Source organism: Panulirus ornatus, chromosome 20 (genome assembly GCF_036320965.1).
Source record: "Panulirus ornatus isolate Po-2019 chromosome 20, ASM3632096v1, whole genome shotgun sequence".
Lineage (NCBI taxonomy): Eukaryota > Metazoa > Arthropoda > Malacostraca > Decapoda > Palinuridae > Panulirus > Panulirus ornatus.
The window spans coordinates 3343110-3368293 of NC_092243.1; the positions used below are offsets into that span (position 1 = coordinate 3343110).

The window sequence follows — 25184 nt, forward strand, 5'->3', positions numbered from 1 at the left end:
ACGTAGCAGCTGACCAGCGAGAAATAGGTTGGTTTACGCAGGGCCCACGCACGGGCCGCGGCCTCCAACAGTCAAGACTAATCAGAGGAGCAACTCTGAAGCTTGGTCCTTGGGCAGAGCTGTGGTGGGGTAGAGGACCTTCGTAAACTGTTGTAAGGATCGAGCATCCTGCAAGGTGACACTTGGTCCTCCGCCCCTCCTGTACTTCTGCTGGACAACATGCAACTAATCATGGACTCCTCCAAGCTTGTTGAGGAGAACAGACAACATTTTGTGACGCCCCGATTCCTTTCAAGCCAGGTGGCCTGCTCTGGTTTCCCCCAGTCCTTCTTTTCTCACCATTTCTCCAGCTCGCCAACCTCCAGTCACCGTCTTCCGGAGTGTTTTCCCTATGTGTTTTGTTTTCTCTTGAGCTGTTGTGGCTTCATTACAATCGTGAATGGAAACAACTTTGTATGAGGTTGTGTGCGTCTGTGTGTTTGTGTGTGTCTGCTTTTGTGGTCAGTCAGGTGCCTCACGACACAGTCGGTCCCAGAGGAAAGCGCTGGGGATTGTTGTGGCATTGTTGTATTGTGGAGGAATGACGACTCCATCACGCCGCCGCGGATCCACTTCGTAGTGAACTGCTTCAGTTGACCCAGTCCACCCACGTCCTGCTGTACTAGACCATGACAAGCATCCCCCCTCCCCGTGCAGTGGCTAGGTCAGTTTCCTGCAGACATCCAGTCTTCCTGCTTGGTAAATGGACTACTACATTGAGAACTTCCTCGCATGTTTATGGTAACTGCTCTAATACGCTTTGTTGATCTAGAAGTAAGAGTAATTTTTTTTTTTCGGTAAATTTGTTATTTCTACGATGAATTGGGCACCTGGCTTAGGCTGAGGTGCGTGGCCATGTTATGCATCATTACTGATCAGTACGACGCCCGTCCTGCTGCTCAGACATGGTAGGGTCACGACTTTAGATTTAAGAGCGCCACAGCATTGGGAGAAGCCACTCCTTCGGTGGTGCACTCACTGAACGCGTGAAGGAGAGGGGCTGGAGAGCGCTCGGAAACCAGTCGTACATTACGCAGGGTAAAAACTGAATATTCACGAGTTAAGAAGTTTGTCTCTTCCTCCGCTCACCCTTCACCACATCCACACACCAGCCGACCTCCTGCTGCTGCCTTTTGTTCATACATGCTCGGCGTTAAGCCTGGCTGTAAAAGATTAGCTGGTGTTATAGGCTGGTAATACCTCTAAAGAAGATTGACTTTGTGTTTTTGTATCCTGTTGAGCGATAGCTCAGGCGGCCGTGTCGGGATATGGGCTCTGACCGCTCCAGATCCCCCACAAAACTGGCCTTAACTCTGGGAAACCTTTGTTGGAAAACTGATTCAGGTTACGTTATAGGCAGCTTAGGGACATGTGGAGTGTTGCTGCTTGACATTGATATTAGTAACAAATTTCGAGAAGGAAAAACTAGATTTTACACGTCATTATGTTGTGTTGGTTGTATTGCCGTATACAAGGTGTATGACGGTGGACAGGTTGTATCGAAGTGTACAGATTGTATTGTGGTATACAGGTTGCGTAACTTATGCTTCACAGAGATATATGAAAACTGAAAGGGGACCGGGGGAGATGAGGGAAGGCTTTTACCGAATTCCAGGACTCTGCAAAACTGCTTATTCCGTGGCATAGCTAACCTTACCTTGCCTCACGTAATATCTTACGACGTTTGCGGAGGTCTTCTGTTCCCACAGCTGGGTCTAGGACAGCGCTGCTTGCTGTCTTGCTCCTCTGCTCAGCCAGGCTGTTGGAGGCAGTGGCCCCGTAGGCTTACCTCAGAGCCACTACATCCCGGCAAGTCTAGGACAGTTTATACGTACTTGGACAGAACCTGTTTAGCTTTCCCTGTTGTACAGGACGTTGTATTCTTGCAGGGAAATGTATTATACAACTTTGGACGCGGGATGCATCCGCTTGGTCGAGCACGTAGCTTCTCGCACGACTCTGGTCCTGTGTGCATCCGCACGCAACCAACAGGAGTTTAAAAGCTGTAATTTCCACGATGGGAGTCGTAAGATTGCTTGAGGATGTGACGGAGGTGGGGACTGTAGGTAGAGGACTGTAAAGAACTGGGTCATTATTCAGGTTGCCTTTCTCTTTGCCAGTATTATTTATGGTAGTTGGCACAGGTGTTTCTAACGGATGAAGGTCGCCGCCAGGCGCACGAGCTTAGCGAATCGAGAGCAAGAAGAGGCGCAGTGCATCTTCCTCAGAGTTGTGTCTCAATTTCACTGCCATGGAACATGTAGCAGCGTGTGTGCTAGACGAATTTTTCTGTCCCAACTGAAGTAAAGGATTTTGTAACTAAGTCGCTTGAAAGTTAAATCGGGTTTGGCCACCTTCGTTATGGGTCATTAGCCTGGTGTGTCCAGCGTGGGGCTGTGTGAGAGACTGTCACTAGAGACAGGCCTGAGGTAAATGCCCTCACTCTCCCCGTGGACGGACTTGCTGGTGTTACTCAAGCACAGTGGGAGGGAAGAAATGACGGGGCGGGAAGGGACGAGAGAACATTGTTCAGTCGTGGACCGGGGTTGGGGATGAGGAGAAATTGTAGAAGGGAAGAGGATGTTATATTTGATGAGAGACGAGGATGAGGGAACAACAGAAAGCTTCGAAAAAAAGATAGACTAGAGGGAGGGAAGAGATGACAGGAGGGATGAGGGTTCCGTCGAGCAACCATTTGATTGTGCAGCGTATCATGATCGTCGTTGAGGTTACGATACATTGTATTCTTCTGGCGTGTGCGTGTGGGACGGGGCGTTGCCAGTGGCAAGAACAGAATGAAAGTATAAGGTACAGGCATCAGAAATGTGAAGTCTCTGGAGGAAACGAGAAGAGGAAGAGAGAGAGAGAAAGTGTATTTGCTTGTGTGCGTGCGTGTGTGTGTGTGTGTGTGTGTGTGTGTGTGTGTGTGTGTGTAAGTCGACTGTTGGTGGTATGGTCACATGAGAACGCCACAAGATAAGAGATCTCCAGTGACTACTTCGATCCGATACGTAATAAAAGCCGACCAGCGGGAAGGTTCAGAACTGATAGAAGAGGAGGAATAGCGGAACACGAGGCGGAGAATGGACTCCGCCTGGAGCTCCGTGACTCAAGGGACTGTCTGTGTGACGACCGTGTGAGATGGGAGAAGTGTGTGTCCAGGACCTCAGTAACAGACGGACCTCAGGACACCCCCCTCCTTCCTGACATAGGCTGAGAAAAGCGAGAAAGACTCGCTCATAACCTGTTTATAACCCACTGTGCGACAGTTGTGTGTGTGTGTGTGTGTGTGTGTGTGTGTGTGTGTGTGCATTAGGCTTTCGTTTGTTATCTCTAAGCGACATTCCGTCTCTGTGTGTAAATCTTGTGTTATTGTTAACACGTTAGGAGGGCTGGAGGTGGGCGAGCTAGTTGGCCAACTTTACCTTAATCAGTCTGTACCTGGTACTGGTTTGTCTCTGTCTACTTACATTGTTTTATTTCCTTTTTTCACTAGTGTTGATTTTTGCTTCATATAGAGCCATTTCCACAGGTACTCGAGCTGCAAATGTATTTTCAATCCACTGGTCAGTGTATGATGGTATTATCGCTTTACCCATACTCACATTCACTGTATATTGCAGACTTGTGGTTATGTCATTGTTGTCTCCTTTCACTTGTAGACATTACCTGACGTAGACTTGGGAAGTCTTCTAATCCTGCCGTCCGGGCCCTATGCAAGCTGCTGAGTTGGGTCGTCGGCCGACCAAGCTGTTAGTGGCCGCGGCCTGCAGGCGTACGTAGCCGCAACAGCCTGGCCGGTGTGGTATACTTCGTAACTACTGTAGGGTTGTACAGCGGATGAATTGTAGCGACCAGCGACCCAGTTCAGCGACTCGGACCAAGCCCCGAGCTGTGGGGCTATAAGACCTTCGAAATCTGCCCCAGGTGATGTCTGAAACTAAAGATGAGTGAGCTGAGACGAAACCCTCGACTAAGCAAACAAAATACACGGAAGTGAAGTGGATGTTCACTCTATACAGTGAACGTGAAAGCGTGAAGCAATAACAGAGTAATAAAACTGACCGACGGGTAAGAATAATCTGAGCAGAGGAGCAACACAGCGGCTTTGTTCTAGTTCGAGCTGCGGAGGTAGACCTCATAAAACTGTCGTAAGGTGTACGTTAGGTAAAGTAAGTCGAGGAGGTCCCAGGCTCAGCTTTTGAGGTATAAGACCTCCCAAACTATCGTTAGGTATGTGAAGGTAAGGTCCCAGAGACAGCTGTGAGGGGTAGAAGACATCCGAAACCATCGTGAGGTAAGTTAAGGAGTTAAGGTAAAGTCCCAGACCAAGCTATGAGGGTAGTAGACCTCCGAAATCATCGTCAGGCAAACCCTAAAGGTTTCCCAGGAATTGCCCTGAGGGTCAGGGTTTCCAGAAATCCTTCTTTTAGGGCTAGACATGGTAGAGATGCGTTGCCCATACTCAATCCGACCTTGACTGGAAATGTGCATATACCTAGGGATACAGACATGTATTGAGGGAATGAGTTGGGGCAAAGGAACAATGAAGATATAGTGCGGAGCTGGGAAGAGGAGGAGTCAGGTGGTAGTGGATAATGGAGGAGGTGCGACCTCTGACCCCGTCATCACGTCACGTCAGTTGCTGGTAATGCTCCTCACAGACCTTCGCCACGCCAGCACCTTGGATAACCCACGGGTATCACACCTGCATTTAAAGTGTGTGTGTGTGTGTGTGAGAGAGAGAGAGAGAGAGAGAGAGAGAGAGAGAGAGAGAGAGAGAGAGAGAGAGAGAGAGAGAGAGAGAGAGAGAATTACTTTTTGTGTTTTACTCCTAGTGTTTACACACACACCCCCACACCGACACCCACACACACACACACACACACACACCAGCACACACACACACCAGCTTTAGGCAGCCACCCATTTATCGAATATCGTGGTGGTCAAGGAGGCCAACACGCGGGAGGTAGGGTGCGTGGGGAGGGGTGTTCTCTCGTGGCCTCTGTAGGTGGGCGGGGTTATAACCGGTCCACATAGCCTCGTCGTGATAACAAGAACCAGGAGGTAGCCTCACCCCACGTCCTCTGTCCACCACCTCAAGTTATTATATAATCTCTGGATTATTCATTTATTGTGAATTCATTTATTGACGAACTCCTTCAGCCGGATTAGTAGTAAGGAAGACATTAATAACAGGATGGTCCCTGGCAGCAGAGCACAGTAAATGGCATCATTTCAAAGCACCTTGAGATGTTTTAAGACCTCGAGAGGGTCATTGAGAACGTGCCCATGCATATGACCCCAGGGGAAGACTTCCTAAACCCCGTGTTTAAATAGAGGATTTCCAAGCCCCCCGAGCACGGACGCTGGACATCCTCTGGGGAAAAAAAAAAAGAGTCTGGACTCTGGCATACTTCCAGTGAGTCTGATTCACATTCACCCAAACTCCGCAAAGGTTGAAGCGAAGCAGTTCCGAGAAAAAGTTACTGAAGAGAAGCACTGACGTCACACGTCGTTAGGGTATTTAAAGAGAGACGTAAGATAGATTCACAGAGTTTATGGATTCAGATGCACTACATAGCCGAGGCCAACTTGGTTTTAGGGCGGGAACGATCTTCCCTCTGAATAGCGTGAACACTACGATACAATTGTGTAGAGGGTTTGGATCACATAGAGAATGCTAAGGTGGTATACACAGTCAGACTTCGCAGAGGCCTTCGGTGATTGTGACCTTGGTGGTGTTAGCTCACAGAAGACGTGAGGTGGGAATGACCAGAAAAATTGCAAGATGGATACACAACTTTTTGCCCAGCAGGTGACGACTTCTCGGAAATCTGGCTGTTGCCAATATTTCTAAGATAGAAAAAAAATAAAACTTTCGTGGAACTGTACTTGTACTTATGTTCACACCTAATACTAGTCTCAGTTTCATGTCTTTTGCAGATGATACTAGAATAAATTTAGAGCTTTTGCTCGTACAAGATATTAAGAAATTACAAACAGGCATGTACCAAGTCTTTCAGTGGGCCACTGGAAAGAACACATTGAAAAACAGATTTCTCCAAACGACTCCCGTATGGGGTTAGTGAGAAAACAAAAGGAATTGTACAATGATATGATTGAGAATGTCAGTGAAGACAACCCACAGTGACGCAAATAGAGGACTAGAGCTGATGGTAATGTCTGAAGAAACTGAGGGGACGATGCTGTTGTAAGTGCGAAGGGCGGCGGGAGAGCTGTATTATAACCTACCCTTGGAAAGGAAAAACCGGGAAGGGCATTGTTCACAACCTACGTTCAGAAAGATAGTTCCATAAGCATAGAAGATTTTTTAGAATATTACCATTGAAATAGAAAAGTCGTGACCAAACAGAGAACACACTGAAAACATCCGGGGCCCAAGACTGTATAACAAATGGTCTGCAGTCATCAGAAACGCCATGGGACGTAGAGTGAAAAGATTGATGAATTTCCTGAATATAATTATCGACAGAGTGTACCAGACCAGCCTGGTGGTGGTGGTTACGTAGGCCTACGGTACGGCCGTTGCTGCCTCCCCCAACTGCTCGATCGACCGGTGGGCGAAACAGTACAATCTGGACTGAGCCAGAGCTATGGAGGGTATAAGCCCTCGATATGAACGTCAGGCGTACGTGAAGATGAGGCTCGGGAGTGGGTTTTGGCAGCGGTGGCGAAGGGCGGTAGCGGGAGGGTGTTGTCGAAGGTGGCGACCTTTGTGCCGCTAGACTGGGGTAGATATTGCACAGGGTTGATGGCGATCACAAGAGAAGAAGGTTGGGGCGCGGGGGGGATCGATGTGACCATGACTTTTCCACCCACACCAGTCTCTCTCTCTCTCTCTCTCTCTCTCTCTCTCTCTCTCTCTCTCTCTCTCTCTCTCTCTCTCTCTCTCTCTCTCTCTCTCTCCACCAACCCCACCGCTTCCTCCCACACAGCCACCCTTGCACGCCGCCGTCGTACCAGCTTACCAGCCAACCCCACCACTCAACCTCTCCAACTCATACTGGCTTCCACACACTCCTCCCCTCCCCCCTCTCGCGTAACATGCACACAGTGCTCGTAAATACCCGAGAAAGGTGCGTCGGCTCAAGGGTGACGAAAAAGAGGAGTGAGAGAGGAAACACGTTGTGTAATCAAGGTGTGTGAGTGACGTTGAAAAGAGAATTGCTACGCTATGAGCCTGCGATCGTTGGATCAAGTAGTACATCTGTATGCTTACGTGAAGCAGCTGTAACTCTGTATTGCGTTGATGTGTACATGTGACTCTCGATTGTAATCTTGCCGTACAATACCGAACTGTGATCTTGTCAGGATGATCGAGTCCTGAATTGTAATCTTGCCCTGATGATACAGTACTGAATAGTACTATATCTTGCCAGTGCAGTTCTGTATGCGTTTGTACAACCTCAGATATTCCTGTAAAGATGTATGTATGTATGTATGTATGTATGAACTTGGCTCAATATTGAAGACTTCTTTCCTGTCGTCGTTGGTCGAATGCATTTTGATTGCGGTAGCGACTGTCGATCGATGAATGACTACCATGACAAAGATTTTAACGTACGACTAGTTTCCCCTCAGCGGGGATGTGATCGAACAGACTGTTGGTGGCGTCATCCTGCATTCTTACATATTTAGACGGGTTTATCTTTAAAGATTATCCTCTGCCTTCCTTATATATAACTTTAACACACACACTCACACACACACACACACACACACACACACACACACACACACACACACACACACACACACACATACACGCGCGCGCCTCCGTGGTACAGTGGTTAACGTTGTGACCCACTAATGATTAACGGACTCTGGCTCGAATTCCGGACAGGGCAGCCGGCTTACGGCCTCCCGGGCTCTTCATCCTCGCCTCTGGGTTGCTAGTCGATAGACCGGTACCTGCCGTGAGCTGCGCTGTGTGTTATGGTTGTCGTGTGACACGCATGATTCAAGACATGGGACGTACCTACAAGGTTAATATGAGACGAGGCGGCACGGGTGTAAAACTCTCTCTCTCTCTCTCTCTCTCTCTCTCTCTCTCTCTCTCTCTCTCTCTCTCTCTCTCTCTCTCTCTCTCTCTCTCTCTCTCTCTCTCTCACACACACACACACACACACACACACCCGTGACACACAGATAGTGGTCACATGGAGAGCATTCTTTAGGGTAGTTGTTGCAGCTTTTGTGCTTTTTTTCCCCCCGATGTAAAACCTTGTTCGAAGAAAATCCTCGGAGAGCTCCAAGACAGTGACCTCGTCGCACTTTAGGTAGGAATTCGTGAGTATTAGTGTGACGCAGGTGCTGACGTAGCTCACAGTTATTCATACATAGGTATGGTGTCCCATCAGGTATACAGCCGTGGGAAGCGGGGACGATTTGCTTTGTAATGTTGGAGGGAAGTGCAGCGCACAGGCTTCCCTGTCGTAACCAACCCAGCAGTAGGGTTAGAGGTTCATTTTCTTTGGATTTGCACTGGGGTTGTTGAGTAACGTGAGATGGGGTTGATTTTATCTTTTGAGCGCGACGGCTTCACCTTTGAACACGACAGTTCTGTCCTCGAGCACGACGACCGACCTTGCGGCTCTACCCTTGAGCACGACAGCTCTTCCCTTGAACAAGACGATTCTGTCCTTGAGCACGACGGCTCTACCCTTGAGCACGACGGCTCTACCCTTGAGCACGACGGCTCTACCCTTGAGCACGACGGCTCTACCCTTGAGCACGACGGCTCTACCCTTGAGCACGACGGCTCTACCCTTGAGCACGACGGCTCTACCCTTGAGCACGACGGCTCTACCCTTGAGCACGACGGCTCTACCCTTGAGCACGACGGCTCTACCCTTGAGCACGACGGCTCTACCCTTGAGCACGACGGCTCTACCCTTGAGCACGACGGCTCTACCCTTGAGCACGACGGCTCTACCCTTGAGCACGACGGCTCTACCCTTGAGCACGACGGCTCTACCCTTGAGCACGACGGCTCTACCCTTGAGCACGACGGCTCTACCCTTGAGCACGACGGCTCTACCCTTGAGCACGACGGCTCTACCCTTGAGCACGACGGCTCTACCCTTGAGCACGACGGCTCTACCCTTGAGCACGACAGCTCTTCCCTTGAACAAGACGATTCTGTCCTTGAGCACGACGGCTCTACCCTTGAGCACGACGGCTCTACCCTTGAGCACGACGGCTCTACCCTTGAGCACGACGGCTCTACCCTTGAGCACGACGGCTCTACCCTTGAGCACGACGGCTCTACCCTTGAGCACGACGGCTCTACCCTTGAGCACGACGGCTCTACCCTTGAGCACGACGGCTCTACCCTTGAGCACGACGGCTCTACCCTTGAGCACGACGGCTCTACCCTTGAGCACGACGGCTCTACCCTTGAGCACGACGGCTCTACCCTTGAGCACGACAGCTCTTCCCTTGAACAAGACGATTCTGTCCTTGAGCACGACGGCTCTACCCTTGAGCACGACGGCTCTACCCTTGAGCACGACGGCTCTACCCTTGAGCACGACGGCTCTACCCTTGAGCACGACGGCTCTACCCTTGAGCACGACGGCTCTACCCTTGAGCACGACGGCTCTACCCTTGAGCACGACGGCTCTACCCTTGAGCACGACAGCTCTTCCCTTGAACAAGACGATTCTGTCCTTGAGCACGACGGCTCTACCCTTGAGCACGACAGCTCTTCCCTTGAACAAGACGATTCTGTCCTTGAGCACGACGGCTCTACCCTTGAGCACGACAGCTCTTCCCTTGAACAAGACGATTCTGTCCTTGAGCACGACGGCTCTACCCTTGAGCACGACAGCTCTTCCCTTGAACAAGACGATTCTGTCCTTGAGCACGACGGCTCTACCCTTGAGCACGACAGCTCTTCCCTTGAACAAGACGATTCTGTCCTTGAGCACGACGGCTCTACCCTTGAGCACGACGGCTCTACCCTTGAGCACGACGGCTCTACCCTTGAGCACGACGGCTCTACCCTTGAGCACGACGGCTCTACCCTTGAGCACGACGGCTCTACCCTTGAGCACGACGGCTCTACCCTTGAGCACGACGGCTCTACCCTTGAGCACGACGGCTCTACCCTTGAGCACGACGGCTCTACCCTTGAGCACGACGGCTCTACCCTTGAGCACGACAGCTCTTCCCTTGAACAAGACGATTCTGTCCTTGAGCACGACGGCTCTACCCTTGAGCACGACGGCTCTACCCTTGAGCACGACGGCTCTACCCTTGAGCACGACGGCTCTACCCTTGAGCACGACGGCTCTACCCTTGAGCACGACGGCTCTACCCTTGAGCACGACGGCTCTACCCTTGAGCACGACGGCTCTACCCTTGAGCACGACGGCTCTACCCTTGAGCACGACGGCTCTACCCTTGAGCACGACGGCTCTACCCTTGAGCACGACGGCTCTACCCTTGAGCACGACGGCTCTACCCTTGAGCACGACGGCTCTACCCTTGAGCACGACGGCTCTACCCTTGAGCACGACAGCTCTTCCCTTGAACAAGACGATTCTGTCCTTGAGCACGACGGCTCTACCCTTGAGCACGACGGCTCTACCCTTGAGCACGACGGCTCTACCCTTGAGCACGACGGCTCTACCCTTGAGCACGACGGCTCTACCCTTGAGCACGACGGCTCTACCCTTGAGCACGACGGCTCTACCCTTGAGCACGACGGCTCTACCCTTGAGCACGACGGCTCTACCCTTGAGCACGACGGCTCTACCCTTGAGCACGACGGCTCTACCCTTGAGCACGACGGCTCTACCCTTGAGCACGACGGCTCTACCCTTGAGCACGACGGCTCTACCCTTGAGCACGACGGCTCTACCCTTGAGCACGACGGCTCTACCCTTGAGCACGACAGCTCTTCCCTTGAACAAGACGATTCTGTCCTTGAGCACGACGGCTCTACCCTTGAGCACGACGGCTCTACCCTTGAGCACGACAGCTCTTCCCTTGAACAAGACGATTCTGTCCTTGAGCACGACGGCTCTACCCTTGAGCACGACGGCTCTACCCTTGAGCACGACGGCTCTACCCTTGAGCACGACCTTGAGCACGACGGTAGCACACTTGAGCACGACTATCATGAAGTTCGATGGCTCTACCCTTGAGCACGACAGCTCTTCCCTTGAACAAGACGATTCTGTCCTTGAGCACGACGGCTCTACCCTTGAGCACGACGGCTCTACCCTTGAGCACGACGGCTCTACCCTTGAGCACGATGATTCTACCTTCGAGAATAAATGCTCTTGTCTTGAGCACGACGGTACGTCTCTTTGGCCAGTGATGACCTCAGGCCATCGAACGCAAGTGGAGCGCCCGTCCAACCTCGCGCTCAAGGTAAGGTCCAGCCACCCACCGACTGAGAGTCCTTTGAGAGAAGAAATCCCCCTCCCTCATCCCGGAAACGTTGACTGTTTTGGTGTGGTGAGAGAGAGAGAGAGAGAGAGAGAGAGAGAGAGAGGGGGGGGGGGCAGGGGTTGGTGTCAGGGAGAGGAGGGATGGTGGTGGTGGTGGTGTCAGGTGTGGCGGTCGGTGGTGGTGTGGGTGTGGACCAACTTGGCCAGTCGGCGAGCTGTCGTCTCTCGCGGCGGTCGTAGTCTTGTCCCGCGCGCCCCTCTCATGAATGGCCCGTGCACGTGCGTCGTGCAGGGGAGGAGTCGTGCTTGTACTGTGACGAGAGAGAGGAACCCTTGTGTATGTTCAGTTCATGTGTTCAGAAGGAACTGTTCGAGTACCGTTGGTCGAGGAACATCTTGAGTGTTAATTAGTTCGCTGGTACGGAAGCTGTTCTTGAATTGTGAGGTGAAGAACATCTGGAGTAATTCATTTCACTTGTTTAGAAGGAGGTGATCCTGTTGTGTGTGACTCGAAGAACATCTTAAGTGTTGATAAGCTCGCTGGTGCGGAAGTTGTTCTTAAATTGTGACTTAAAGAACATTTGAACTAATCAATTCCCTCCTTCAGAAAGACGTGTTTATGTTCTGTGTAACTCGAAGAACACTTAGGTTACGAGGGTACATTTGTGCACTACAGACAGTATAGTGCATTGGTGTAGTACAGTGTAGTGTCTTGGGAATCGAAACATTCTGAGTAAATGTTATATGTACGGTGTGTGTGTGTGTGTGTGTGTGTGTGTGTGTGTGTGTGTGTGTGTGATGAGGGTAGTGTTACCTGTGGTGGGCGGCAGGCTTGGAGGGAGGTCCAGTGCGATCAACCCCCGTCCCCGCCATTCATCAGCATCACCACAAACTACAACGCCTCCTCCTTCAGTATGACGAAGTGGCGTATCGAAGTCTTGCACAGTGATACATACAAGTGCCGTGTTTGTGTGTGTGTGTGTGTGTGTGTGTGTGTGTGTGTGTGTGTGTGTGTGTGTGTAGTGAGGTTACAAGAAACATGGGACTTAGATTGACGCCGAGAGACACGCACCGTTAAGCAGAAAGTGTAGATACAGGTTTTCCATTTCGTTTCTGATTTGAAGTCAGGATTATTACATTCCGGTGGGTCACTGTTATTCGAAACCCGTTTTGCACCCCAGTTAGGCTGAGGTTTGTCGCTGGGGTAGAGTTTCTTGGGGTCATTGAGTGAACGACCTCTTGTTTGGCCCACTGAGCTGTGTCGCGTGATTTGGAGGGACCTCGGCATACGTGTGAGGAGACATTGACTGGAGTGTTGTTTGGTGGCTGAGAATGTAGCTGACTTAGGTCCATCCGTCGTGTGATGTGGAAGTGAATATTCTATACTACATAGCCTTATGTATGGGTTCACGTACTCTGAAAATCCATTAAAGTATGTGATAAGAGTGCACGTACGTCGAAGCTTCATTAAACTGATTGTGTGGGATGGTGTTATGTATCTCTGCTTAGGTATGCAAGCGTTAAATGCACAGTGTTTACTCGCGAGATAGCGTCCACCAGCGTCGGGTAACGCCGGCCCGTTGTGGGTGTTTGTGTGGGGGTGGTGTGGTGTTTGGGAGGGGGTAGGGTGAGATTCACGTGTTGAGGAGCTGTAGTTGGTCGTTCGGTGGCTAAGAACGTGGTGCGTCTTAGCTGTCATGAGCTAATGCATGTGAGAGAAAGGTTAGTGTGATGTTAAAACTGTGCGCAGTATACATTGCCGCTAGAGTGTGGACGTAAGCGAATGAGGGCATTTCCTCATTTGTTCCCGGCGACACGTCGCTGGCACGGGAAACGTGGAAAAAGATATATATATATATATATATATATATATATATATATATATATATATATATATATATATATATATATATATATATAGAGAGAGAGAGAGAGAGAGAGAGAGAGAGAGAGAGTAGTATTTGACACGTAATGAGACGCAAGTGTGGCGTAGTGGATCATGAACCCTTGTGACTAGGTTTGCTGAACCTTGGTTACTAGGGTTGCTGAACCCTGGTGATTCTGTGATTCATGCAGGATATTCAGAACTTAACTGGAAACAAGAAGAACAGGACACATCTTCTCTGTGTGTGACAGTAAGAGGATGATGGCATACATGTATTAAATAATGTTACATTGAAGGTTGTATGTACGGCCTGACGACCCGTTGACCAAAGCATATATGATATTGCTCGATTGCATCGTACAATCAGTGAAGTCCGGTATCATTACGCAGATGAGAGTGATTCCCCGAAGAAAATATGGAAAAAAGTGTGTAGTGACTTTTTCGGTTCGTGGTTGATCGTGGCGATCGACGTGAGGCACAGGTGGTGAAGGATGTTGGGTGTTGTGTGCCTCACTCACGGACGGACACCAATCAGGTGCCGCTGCTTCCTGTCTGTGCAGTAACTTGTCCTCCTCTGATGGTCGGCAGGATGGTGGCCATGAAGACAGTCGACGCTCACCCGCTCAGAGTCCATCAGGTAAGTTGTGGTGATGTGTGGACGCTTCGACACTGGATGATTGTCTCTGGTTAGACTCGACACTGCAAACTCAGACACTTGAGTGTCTCTTGCTCACGCACTTGCTGTGTCTCGCGTAAAACTTGGCGAGCGGAGTAGTATTAGATGCCTCGACATTGACTGTAGACTGTTATGCATAGGTGAAACGACATACCTCAGAAATGGGTTGAGTCTTGGGAGTGGCTTGGCGTGGAATGGGGACGAGGAAGTTCTTCAACACTAGTTTCCTTGAGAGCGATGCTGATGGCTTGTTGTGAACTTCTCATCATCACATATATTGAGTTGAAGTATGAAAAGAAAGGCATTAAAAACAATTAGATATAGGGATGAAATGTCAAAGAAAAAAAGGTACTTAAAGTTTAGGAAGGGTTACCTTGTGAGTACCTGGTGAAGTCTTAGGCGGTTGTTCACCCCCTACGGCTCGGGCCGGTCTTATGCTGCTGGACTGGGTCATTGATCGACCAGGCAGTTGGAAGCCGCAACCCTCAGGCCCACATAGCACCCCCACAGCCTGGCTGGTCTGATACACATAGGAACTAGTCCAGTTCACTCATGAAATTCTCTACTGTACATATTCCCAGGTTGTTACTGATGGTAGTTGGCAAGGTGGATGTGGTTGTCATGGAATTAGAATTGTACATCAAATGTTCAGCCATACTTTTCTTTTTCAGTCTTGGCGTTCACTCTATATCAGTGCTGGCTGACCATCAGTGGCTGTCTACCTGTGAATGCTGTACAGCAGTTTGAACGACCAGTGTATTGGTGTGGCCTCTCAGTCGTGTCTTGATTTCCGGTGAACCGTACATGGTGTTGGCTTCTTCCCACCGTAAAGGCTCGCTGTTGAAATCGAATTTGCGTGGATCACACTCTCTCCCTCAGGGTGACGCGTCCTGTGTTGTGGTGGAACGTCGTCATAAATCGATACTCATCAGTGCTTTAAGCTATGGTCACATTACAGTTTCTTCGAGACGTTGACTATTGAGTATTGTATTTTTTTTTTTTTAGTGTGAAAACCAGACAGGATGTTATAATTTATGACTGATTCTCTCTTATTTACGGACTCGCAATTTGCGCATCTCGTGTGTACTTGTGGCAGACCTCGAACAAACTGCCTCCTGGGTGGTTCTTAGCAGCGATTGATGCGTCTCGTATCCACGTCTTAGATGTGGTTGGTTGAAGGACTGGGTGCTGGACCGGCTTTCCTGGATTATGAACTGGAAAACTTCGTTACGGAATGGTTTAGTAAACTCCTGTGGCTGCCGCATCTCTAGGTAATTTTTCAGTCTTCGTATCCAACACCCTCGCGCCAGTAAATATGATTTTAACACTCCTTCTTGTGCCAGATGTTCCTGCCACTGTTTTAGGACGAGACTCCGTATTTAAACTTCACATTACGAAGCCATCTAACTGGTGAATGAGCCGAGGCTGGCAGCGAGAAAGAAGTGCGCCTGATGGAGAGCACCTGGCGACTTTCTCAGCGCCGTGCTTGGGGGGTGGGGTTCCTTCCCCTCGTAAGCTTTGTGCCTCTCGAGCTCGTATGATGGAACGCTGGACGCACCAGCTTCGCCTCCTTCAGAGTCCACTATGGCACCGTGAGGCTTGTTAGGATGTTTGTACTATTTTGACGTTATTCATTATTATAAGAAATATGAGAAAAACCCCGTGGACATATTTTTTTCCCCCCTCAAAAAAGGGTAGCTTTCTCCAAGGGATACTAGTCACAGGTATATCAAACAGCCTAGTAAACCAGGACTCTCCTGACGACGATACGACCATTGGAAACGATAACACGACCTTCGAGCACGGCCGCAAGACCCCTCTGCACGACGGTCACCACCATTTGGTGCGATGGCGTGACCCTGGAAGCCCAGGGTGTCATAACTATAGTTAGTGCTCAAGGGTCGTACCGCCCGTGCTTTAAGGGTCGTTCCCCCACGTGCTCAGGGGTCGTATCCCCGTACCCAAGGGTCGTATCCCCGTGGTCAGGGACGGGTTAGTTAAATGGCACCGTGAACCAGCCGTGGTCTTGGGTTGTAACATCACCCTGTGATCGTTCGATCATTACTTGGTGAGCATCAAGGAACTGAGTGTCTCTGGCGTTACCTTCAGTGGTATGACGAATCCCTTCCTCCTCTCCCTCCCTCCCTCCCTCCCTGCCTGCCTGCTGGTGGGAGGATACTTTCACCAGCTCGGCATCGGGAAGGAAGAGACGCGTCCTTCTAGTATGTGTCTCTTCGTATACAGAATCGCCCTAGGGTGGACTCCCACACTCGGCGTCCGCCGCCAGTACCTTCACCATAATATATATATATATATATATATATATATATATATATATATATATATATATATATATATATATATATATATACCTCACTATGGTTTTGCAGTGTTCCTCTGCCCCCATATATCGATGTCTTCGACTCGCATCCTTTTTTTGCCCCTCTGGACATCAGCTAGGGTGTTCGAGGCCACTTTCCATACCTTACATGATGATCAGATGCCCTGTGTAGGTGCTGGACTGAGTTTCTCAGCTTCCACACTGCGTGTCCTTTATCAGTGTTTCTGGTACATAATGGTTGTGAGTTGAGCTGTTTCCGGCCAGGGTATTGAGTGACGGTAATAATGATAATGATAGTAATCGTGACTTAACGATGTATTAACAGCAGCCCGCGTCTGAGAGGATAAAGATAAATTCATATAACACAGGCAGTAGTGTGTGTGTGTGTGTGTGTGTTGAGAAAGACGACCACGATGTTTACTGCCTTCAGTTTTTATGTGAGGATGAATAAAGGGAGCCACGAGTTTTCACAATTTTTACCTGATGAAACAATTGGAGGATCATTTTGTAGAGAAGTACAAAAGGTTCCTCTGATCTGACAGGTTAGTTGGTCTGGGATGTTTGTCACGTAACCTGAGGGGGAAGAGGAATTTGGGGTCGGTGCCCGTAACTGCAGAGCGGCTCGCCGTGTTCCCTGATGAGCGCTCTCTTGATTAACATATATGATTAGCCCGAGTGAGGCTTGAATGTTAACGAGTGGAAAGGCGCTGTAGGAAGGCGCGGGTGAGAGGGGATTGTGGAAGAATTGTTTTAAAGTCGTACCGAGAAGTACTTTCAGGAGGCGTCGTCTTGTGGTGTGCCTGTAATATTCCCTCTGGTTTTAGCAAGTGTTGTGAGCAAGTATTGTTCTGTCGGGCTGATGGACTCTTGTTCCGCTACTGTACTGCTGGGAACTTTGTAAACCTTGTGAATTCCCTGTGAAGTCTTCGGAGGTCTTTACCCCCACTGCACGGACTGGGCTCAGGCTGATGGAATGGGTTATTGGCCGATCAAACTGTTGGAAGTCGCAGCCCTCAGGCCCGCTTAGCCCCCACAGCCTGGCTGGTTTGCTACACTTTGTAGGTATTTGTCCAGTGCACTCTTGAACTTTTCTACCGTGCACCGCATGCACTTTCTGATGGTAGATTGTAAGGAATTGAAGAGTCCTAGGGTACGGGTGTTTGAAGGTGTTCTTTCTTTTTGTGCATAGGGAACGGGAGGACCACTTAGTGACCTACAACGGCCCACGTTACTCTTAATCCAACTCGTGACCTGCTTTGTTGTGTGATGCGTGCGTTCGATCCAGGACTCTGGTTGCTGTAATGGTTGGAGAGAGACACGCAAGGAGTTAGTTTGAGGTTATTATCGTTACGGATGAGCATGAAGGTAAAAGTTATGATAGCACAGTTGGGTTGTTGATGAGGGATGAAGGTAAAACCTGCAGAGTCGTGACTAGAGAGAGAGAGAGAGAGAGAGAGAGAGAGAGAGAGAGAGAGAGAGAGAGAGAGAGAGAGAGAGAGAAGAGTCGTAAGTAAAGGCTAACACAGACAGTACTGTGAGAAATGAGACAGACTCGCGACCGACCACAGCGCTGGCCTGACCATCGAAGGCGGGGCTCCAAGGTATTATTTCGCCACCTGTCCAGTCCCTCTGGCCATCCCTCAGGGCCACCCCAGACCCTCTGGCCATCCCCCAGGGCCACACCAGTCCCTCTGGCCACCCCTCGGGGCCACAGCAGTTCCTCTGGCCCTCCCCCTGGGCCGGAGCAACCGGGTAGCGCCTCCACTCTTCACTAGCGAAGTTAGATAAGGTCTTTGTCGTTCTGAACACCCTCTAGATTTATGCCCAGTTAAACTACCTGGTAATGTCTGGTCCTCTGATGGTACGCTCATGATAAGATAAATTTAACTCACAAATCACAATCGTCGACCTTGTAATGGCAGGATTTGTGTAAGCAGTGGGTCTGGGATTACCGCTGTTGGTCGCCCCTATCAGAACCAAAGGTAAACCAATGGTGACAGATGAGGTGTGAAACTATACCGGGTGTCCCTCAGTGGCCAACCAGTTGCAGGCGCATCCGTCCGGTTGTACTGGTTATTAGGTGAGCTACTTCAGGTGCACGCGTACCGGGTTGTGTTGGCCCCCTCGAGCACGGAGCGGTGCGATACCTGAACACAGGGATGCGTCCGATGCCTGAGCACGACGGTACGACCCTTAGATATGGATGGCCTGGACTTGAACCCGACACCTAAAAGGGTTTGGTAGAAGGCCAGCTCATCGTAGCAATGGTCGTACTGTCGTGCTCGTGGGTCGTACTGTCGTGCTCGTGGGTCGTACTGTCGTGCTCATGAAGTCAAGATTTGGGATGTGGTAAAGACTTAATAACGTGCTTTGTCCACAATGACATCGTAGTGACTGAATGAATGCTCCTAAAAAAGAGATCAGTTCTGGGCTTCTCATTCAGATATTGGAGTGTGCAGTTAGAACTTTGATATGATTAGAAATTAAACTTGGCAGTGTGTGTGTGTGTGTGTGACGTGTAAGGACGATGTTCTCCGCTCATTCGCTTGCCCTTAACACTAGTTGATTTAATTTTTTTTTTTTTTTTTGTTCTTTTCCTTACGTGTCCCATACGATAGTTTCGTGGGTCTTCTGCCTGCTCCACAGCTCGGTCGGTCTCACACCAAACTACCGTGTTGGTTGTCTGCCCAGGTCAGGCTGTTGAGGAGTCTCCGTAACTACTCACATCCTGGTTGGTCTGGCACACTTTGTAAGTGCTCGTTTAAGTCCCCCTTTTTGAATGTACTGTGTTTCTTGCAGTGTTTTAAGCAGTTTCTGGTTGCAGAAGTTTGTCCTCTCTCTCTCTTCTTATTGCATGTAATGCTTCTCCATTTCACTGGTAACGACGTGTCACATTCGTCCATTGTCTTGTCTCGCGATGAGAAAAATGGGAACCATGCCTTCAAGGATTTTCCAAGTGTAACGTGTAATATCTGGTATAGGCTATGTGCGGTCGTTCCCAGTAATTCAGATGGTTAATAAAGATGGCGTAGTTTGTAGTTTGTGAAAGATCCTTATATCTAGTGTCTGGTTTTCTGTTAACATCGTGTGGTGTGAAGCACGTTCATCCAATTCCAAGGTAAAAAAAAAATTAAAGTTTGCATTATCTTCTGACTACCTTAATGGCCTCAGTGTTCTGGACCGTCGTGACTCTAATAGGTGACCTTTCACATCAATTTGTCGCCGCTTACGTTTTTATAAGTGAGTAGTGATTATAAGTGAGTGGGGCGGTCTGTTACTTGATGTTTTCTGGTGTGAACTACCGTTGTAAATGAGGTTGCTGGAATGCTCCTTCGCTGACAGTAATGATCGCAATATATATATATATATATATATATATATATATATGAATGAAGTATGCTTTTTGTTCATGCATCTGAATAGTTTCCCGTCCAGGATAATGTAATGTTTCGCTGTCCTACAAGGACTGTCTCGTCTCGGCTCTTGTACATTAGATTTTAGTGGGACGGCGATGAAGTGTGCCTGCGGGTCCCTGTAAGTGTTTGTGCTGTGTGTGGGTGGCAGTTGTGCTTGGTAACTCCTTACCTTATTTGTCCTCCTCCCCTAGGCACACCTGTGGCACCCCTGATATGGCTTAGCATCTGTACATTGTGCCATGCTTGACAGACCGCCGTGCCCTCACGAATGCGAAATCAGGGATCCAGTAGTCTTTCTGTCTGTGTGTCATATATCTACGCCGGTGTATGCCCGGTGGTACCGGACTCCGCCCGCTCAAGGTTACAGCGCGAGCGAAAAGTCGCCTACGGCAAAGCTGTATCATTGGGAGTACAGTCTCGGCATAGAACTTCTCACTGCAAATGAGTCTTCATCTCCCTGCTACTGGAAGTAGCGCAGCCTTGGGCTTCAGGAGCCTCTAAAAAGGTCTTGGGTAACACCAAGACTCTCTCAGAAATTGTTAGTGGGGTGTTTATGAATGATGAGAGTTAAGTATGTGTCTTAAGTTTTCGTAAATGTTGCCGTTTCAACATCACTAGGAGACTATTAAAGAGCGTACGACGTGCTGTGAGGATGATGTATTCCACTGACTTTATTACACATTTTAAGATTTTCTGAATTTGCCAAAAAATCCTAAACTTCATTTCATTTCACAATTCGCTGGTGGCTGGCTGTAAGTCGTGAAGGATTTGATGGTTGGTTTAGACCCCGGAAGCTCGCTGGACAGACGTCCACAAAGTGTAGTCGGTAAACCCAGGTTGGGAGGGCTGGGGCTGCGGCCTCAGACAGCTTGACTGACCAGAGTCGTCAAGCGTGGATGTTATGAGATAATTATTCAGGTGAGATGTGTCGTAGAGACTCTGTTGTCGCAGTTCGGCTCTGCCTTTCAGAGGTGTTTCTCTAGAGGTTTTCTGTCATTCTGTTTGTATTCTAATATGTTGGTTTATCTGTCTGTCTGTGTCTCTATTTCTCTTTCTGTCTATCTGTCTGTCTGTCTCTCTTTGTCTTTCTATCTATATCTGTCTATCTATATATTTGTTTATCCTTTTATCTATGTCTATCCGTCTGTTAGTTTCTTTATCAGTCTTTTTGTATCAGTCATTTTATCCATATCATCATTACTTCGTCTCCTGTTGCCTGGGGCTGGATCAGGCATACACAGCCTTCGAAATCACTCTCATACCCACCCTCCCTCCTCAACCCGCCATGTCAAAGCGAGACACGGACTTTCACCCATGTAAAAGTGTTTCGCGCCTTTCCTGCCTTGCAAATTAATTCTTCAGGTGAGACGAACGTCTCTCGTCACTCCATCTCTCTACGGGGGGAAAAGACTTTCACGCCGCAATACATTATACATATATTTCGACCGAACATTCGTGGAGGCGAGGTCGCCAGGCGAGATCATGTCGGAGGCTTCTCCGGACAGCCGCATCACTGTTGTAAGGCTTTCTTCATATTTGTCCCGTGTCACGTGTTGGCGAGCGTGCACGAGATCACGGCTGAGGAACCTGGACTTGTGCGGTGCGTTCTCACGATGATACTGGAAGTCCAGTAGGTGTGGGGCCCACGCCAGTAAGGAAGTCGTTAATCTTGTTGGAGTAATCATTAATCTTGGTGGAGTAATCATTAATCTTGGTGGAGTAATCATTAATCTTGGTGGAGTAATCATGGCTCTGCCTGCGCTCTTTGTGTGCTATGTCGAGATCAAAGGAATTTATGATTGCCGTACTGTTGTTGTCTAACGTGTTTGTGTGATTAGACTGTGGACGATGGGTTGTGTGGGGAATTGATTCAAGGAACGTGGTGTTTTTTTTTTTACCATATATGTTGGTGTTGAAGCATGCGGGCTGCATGCTTTAACAGCCTGGCTGATCAGTTGGTTAAGACGATCTAACAGTCGTTTAGCGTGAGGAAGAGGCGGTGACCAGGAGTTTGTGTGTGTGAGTGTGGTAATGCTGTGTGTAGGCGGCCTCCGGCAGGGAGAGTTCCACTCCGCCAGCACCAGCGCCTCCCTCTGCACTACCCTCCCTCCAGGCTCCCCTTCACCACCCTCCATCCTGGCCCCCTTCTGCCTACTTCCTGCCTTCCTTACCCCCTCACCCCATAATCCTGCGCCCTCCCCCGGTCCCACCTACTTTCTTCTTTAGGCCCTCTTCCACCACCCTTCCACCTTCATTTCCCCCCCCCCCCTCTCTCTCTCTCTCTCTCTCTCTCTCTCTCTCTCTCTCTCTCTCTCTCTCTCTCTCTCTCTCTCTCTCTCTCTCTCTCTCTCTCTCTCACCAACACCTGCTGCACTAACCCTCTTCCACCACATCTCTGACGGTTTTCTCTGGAGTTCATACGGGAATTGTAACCTGAACATAGACATCTTAAAAGGCCTGGTCCCTAGTAAAGAAAGAGAGAAAAAACATTACTTGAAGACAACAAAACCCCTGAGATGCCGTGATATAAGCATCCCTGGTCTGAAGCACTGTACTAATATCATTCATATAGAAGGATTGAGAGCCGTCATAATGTGTGGACCACGTGAGGCTACATACGGTACACATGGTAAGACACACTCAAGAAAACATTGGACTAGAATCTACAGAGGACTTACCTGATCAACCAGGCTGTGTGTGTAGGACACATTGGCCCGCGGGCTGCGGCTTCAAACAGCCCGAGTGACCACAGAAGTAGCACACACACACCATATGTGTGTGTATTTATAAACACTTCGTCCACTTTAAACCTACGCGATTCCCAGGCCCTGGGAAATAGGATTCCACATTAAGACGATGAAACATTGTTATGGAAGGTTATTAAAACCATAGTAAAGCGTGTTCGACTCTCGTGTCTGACGCCTTGTTAGCAGCTAAGAGGTTCCTTCAGCTCAGACTTGATTGTGGTTTGTCACTATCACGCCTGAACTGTATGATCCATTTTCCATAATTCCTTTTTTCCTTTTTTTGTTGTATCTTTCTCGAACTGACAGTTAGTAAAGTATGGTTCTGTTTCATTGTGTTCACTCTTTTCAGGGGCCATTTGCGTTTGACCCAGTCACTTAACCTGTCGCGTTCGTACTTTCTTCATGTGTTATCACTTTCTAAACCCTGGGGCAGAAGAAAGTAAACAAACATTTTTTTTTATTTCCTCCGAAGGTTGAATCGTCAGTTCGTAACGCTACCCCGCTGAGGAGGGAAAGGCGGGCGAAAACTAGGCCTTTTTGTCGGAAATCATTGAAAGGTATACGTAATATAAGGCGAAGGTCCACAGACCCAGCTATGGGTGTAGAAGACCTCCGAAACCATCGTAATCTGTACATAAGGCAAGGTTAAGTTCACAGGCCTTCGAAGCCATCGTAAGGTATGTAGAATACCTCCGAAATCATCGTAAGGTAATATGTAAAGTATACATGAAAATGAAAACATTTCCATGTTTGAGGCAGAATGAGATGACGGTGGCGTAGGAACAACCTTGAATTATATCTCGTGTGATAATTCAGTTTCACGTCCGCGTCAAACTGAAGATGTCTTCCGTTGGAATACATCGAACGTATGATGTTTATCAAGACTTAAATCTTACTGGGGAAGTGTTGTGGAAACCTCTACTTTCCAGATCTCCAAAGGGATGATTACAGATATGCTTGAGGTTATTGTGAATCATTTAGGGAAAGCATTTATGGACGAATTGGCTGTGTTGCATTGTTTTATGTAAAGGCTACACAGAAGAGCACGAGGGGAGGAAGGAGGGAGTTGACGGAAGTTGAAGTGGATTCTTGTAACTCCTTGTAGTTACCTGTGACACAGGGGTCTCACTGACGGTTTTGATTTATATTATTATTATTATTATTATTATTATTATTATTATTATTATTATTATTATGAGCTGTGCTGTTCTATGGAGTGTCTAATATATAGACTTATGTACAGACTTGACACTGTCGTGTTTATAATCAGTGTACGGACGGTGTTAGTAACACCATGATGTTACCACGTGTCTCTGTCTTGGAGTTAATTCTTGTTTTCTCTCTTCTTACAGCGTGGTGAAGATGGAGTAAGGCTCGGGGGGAGGTTCTCCAGCGGCAGCCAGAGCCTCGACACCACTAACACCACCAACACCACCAACACCACCACCTCCGCCTCCACTTCCACCACCACCACCACCACCACCACCCGTGGGAGTGCCGGGTCCCCCAAGTACCAAGGGCGGGCCTGTCTCCAACCCCACCGCCTCAGTCATGACGACCAACCACCCGGAACATCTCTGAAGTCCTCACTCACCTTGCCCCCCACCCCAAACTATTACTCCCCCAGTAAGAAACGGCCCCCAGGCCTAGCACCAGTCAGTCATCCCCCCCGTAACACATGTTCCCCCAGCAGCCGCTACCCCGCCCCTGCCACCAGTGTCAGCCATCCTTTCCCCGGGGTCTGCCCCTTTCCCACACCATCTGTCGCACCACGTACCCTCAGACGCATTGCAGGGCAGCGAGGCCTGCGGTTCAGGGCTGGGAGACCATCCATCAAGATACCCCAGCTGCCCAGGCTTAGTGAGAACGTCCGTAGACTCTCGCCCGAGCTTCGCCTACATCTGCAGGAGTCCCTGCAGCGACTCCAGCAGCAGCAGGCGCCCTCAGAGCCGAGAGAAGAGCTCCTGTCCGTCATACAGGTTGAACAAGATGGCCCCAAGTTTGTGCTAGAAGCACGAGAAACGCTTGCACTCGAAGAAGCTTTGGGCACCTGTGGACCTGATAGCAGGTATGGCATAGAGAATATATCCTCAGTATATCAACGAGAACACCTTCGCAGACCTGGTGACTGCTCACATTCGGTGTAACCTTCCATACTGTCTCTTCTGTCATATCTCTCCATCTGTTTGAACGTCATCACTGACTCCATTCCTCATTCTATGGAGTGGATGAGGTACATACACCCCCAGCAATCACACTCTTACACATCCTCAACTCATACTGAGTGTGTTCAAGTGAAACATGGATTCCCTTTCGTTGCTAGGAATAAGTAAATTGTCATTTTTTTTTTTTTAGAATAATTAAAGGAATTGCGTATTATGTTTCAAGAATCCAATCCTTAGGGGTCTTTGAAATATCTCCAGTTTCGAGGTGACTCTCTTATCACATGGATGTGGTGTCTTATGACTAGAAAGAGTTTGGTTGACCAGCCACCCAACCCACCAGCCATGGCCCAGCCTATGGGCCACGGTGTTAGAAGAGCCTATGAAGACTACGCCAGGTAAACTCCAGGTGAACTTTAAGGTTGCAGCGATGACTCTCAGACGTCAGGTTAACCATTACACATTTCGCAACAAAATCTCGTTTTCTCT

The 25184-nt window shown here is 49.1% G+C and overlaps 1 protein-coding gene across 5 annotated transcripts in view; it reads left to right on the forward strand.

The window, feature by feature from the left end:
• The first annotated feature begins 13812 nt into the window (after window positions 1-13812).
• The window catches only part of klar (klarsicht), a 353898-nt gene continuing 342526 nt past the window's right edge, over window positions 13813-25184 (forward strand). For 2 of the 5 annotated variants that reach the window (XM_071674529.1, XM_071674530.1), the window contains exons 1-2: window positions 13813-13990; window positions 23886-24601. In XM_071674529.1, coding sequence (XP_071530630.1) covers window positions 13931-13990; window positions 23886-24601 — 776 coding nt within the window. In that variant the 5' untranslated portion in view covers window positions 13813-13930. The remainder of the gene's footprint in view (window positions 13991-23885; window positions 24602-25184) is intronic. The other 3 variants (XM_071674528.1, XM_071674531.1, XM_071674533.1) reach the window with 2 other exon arrangements.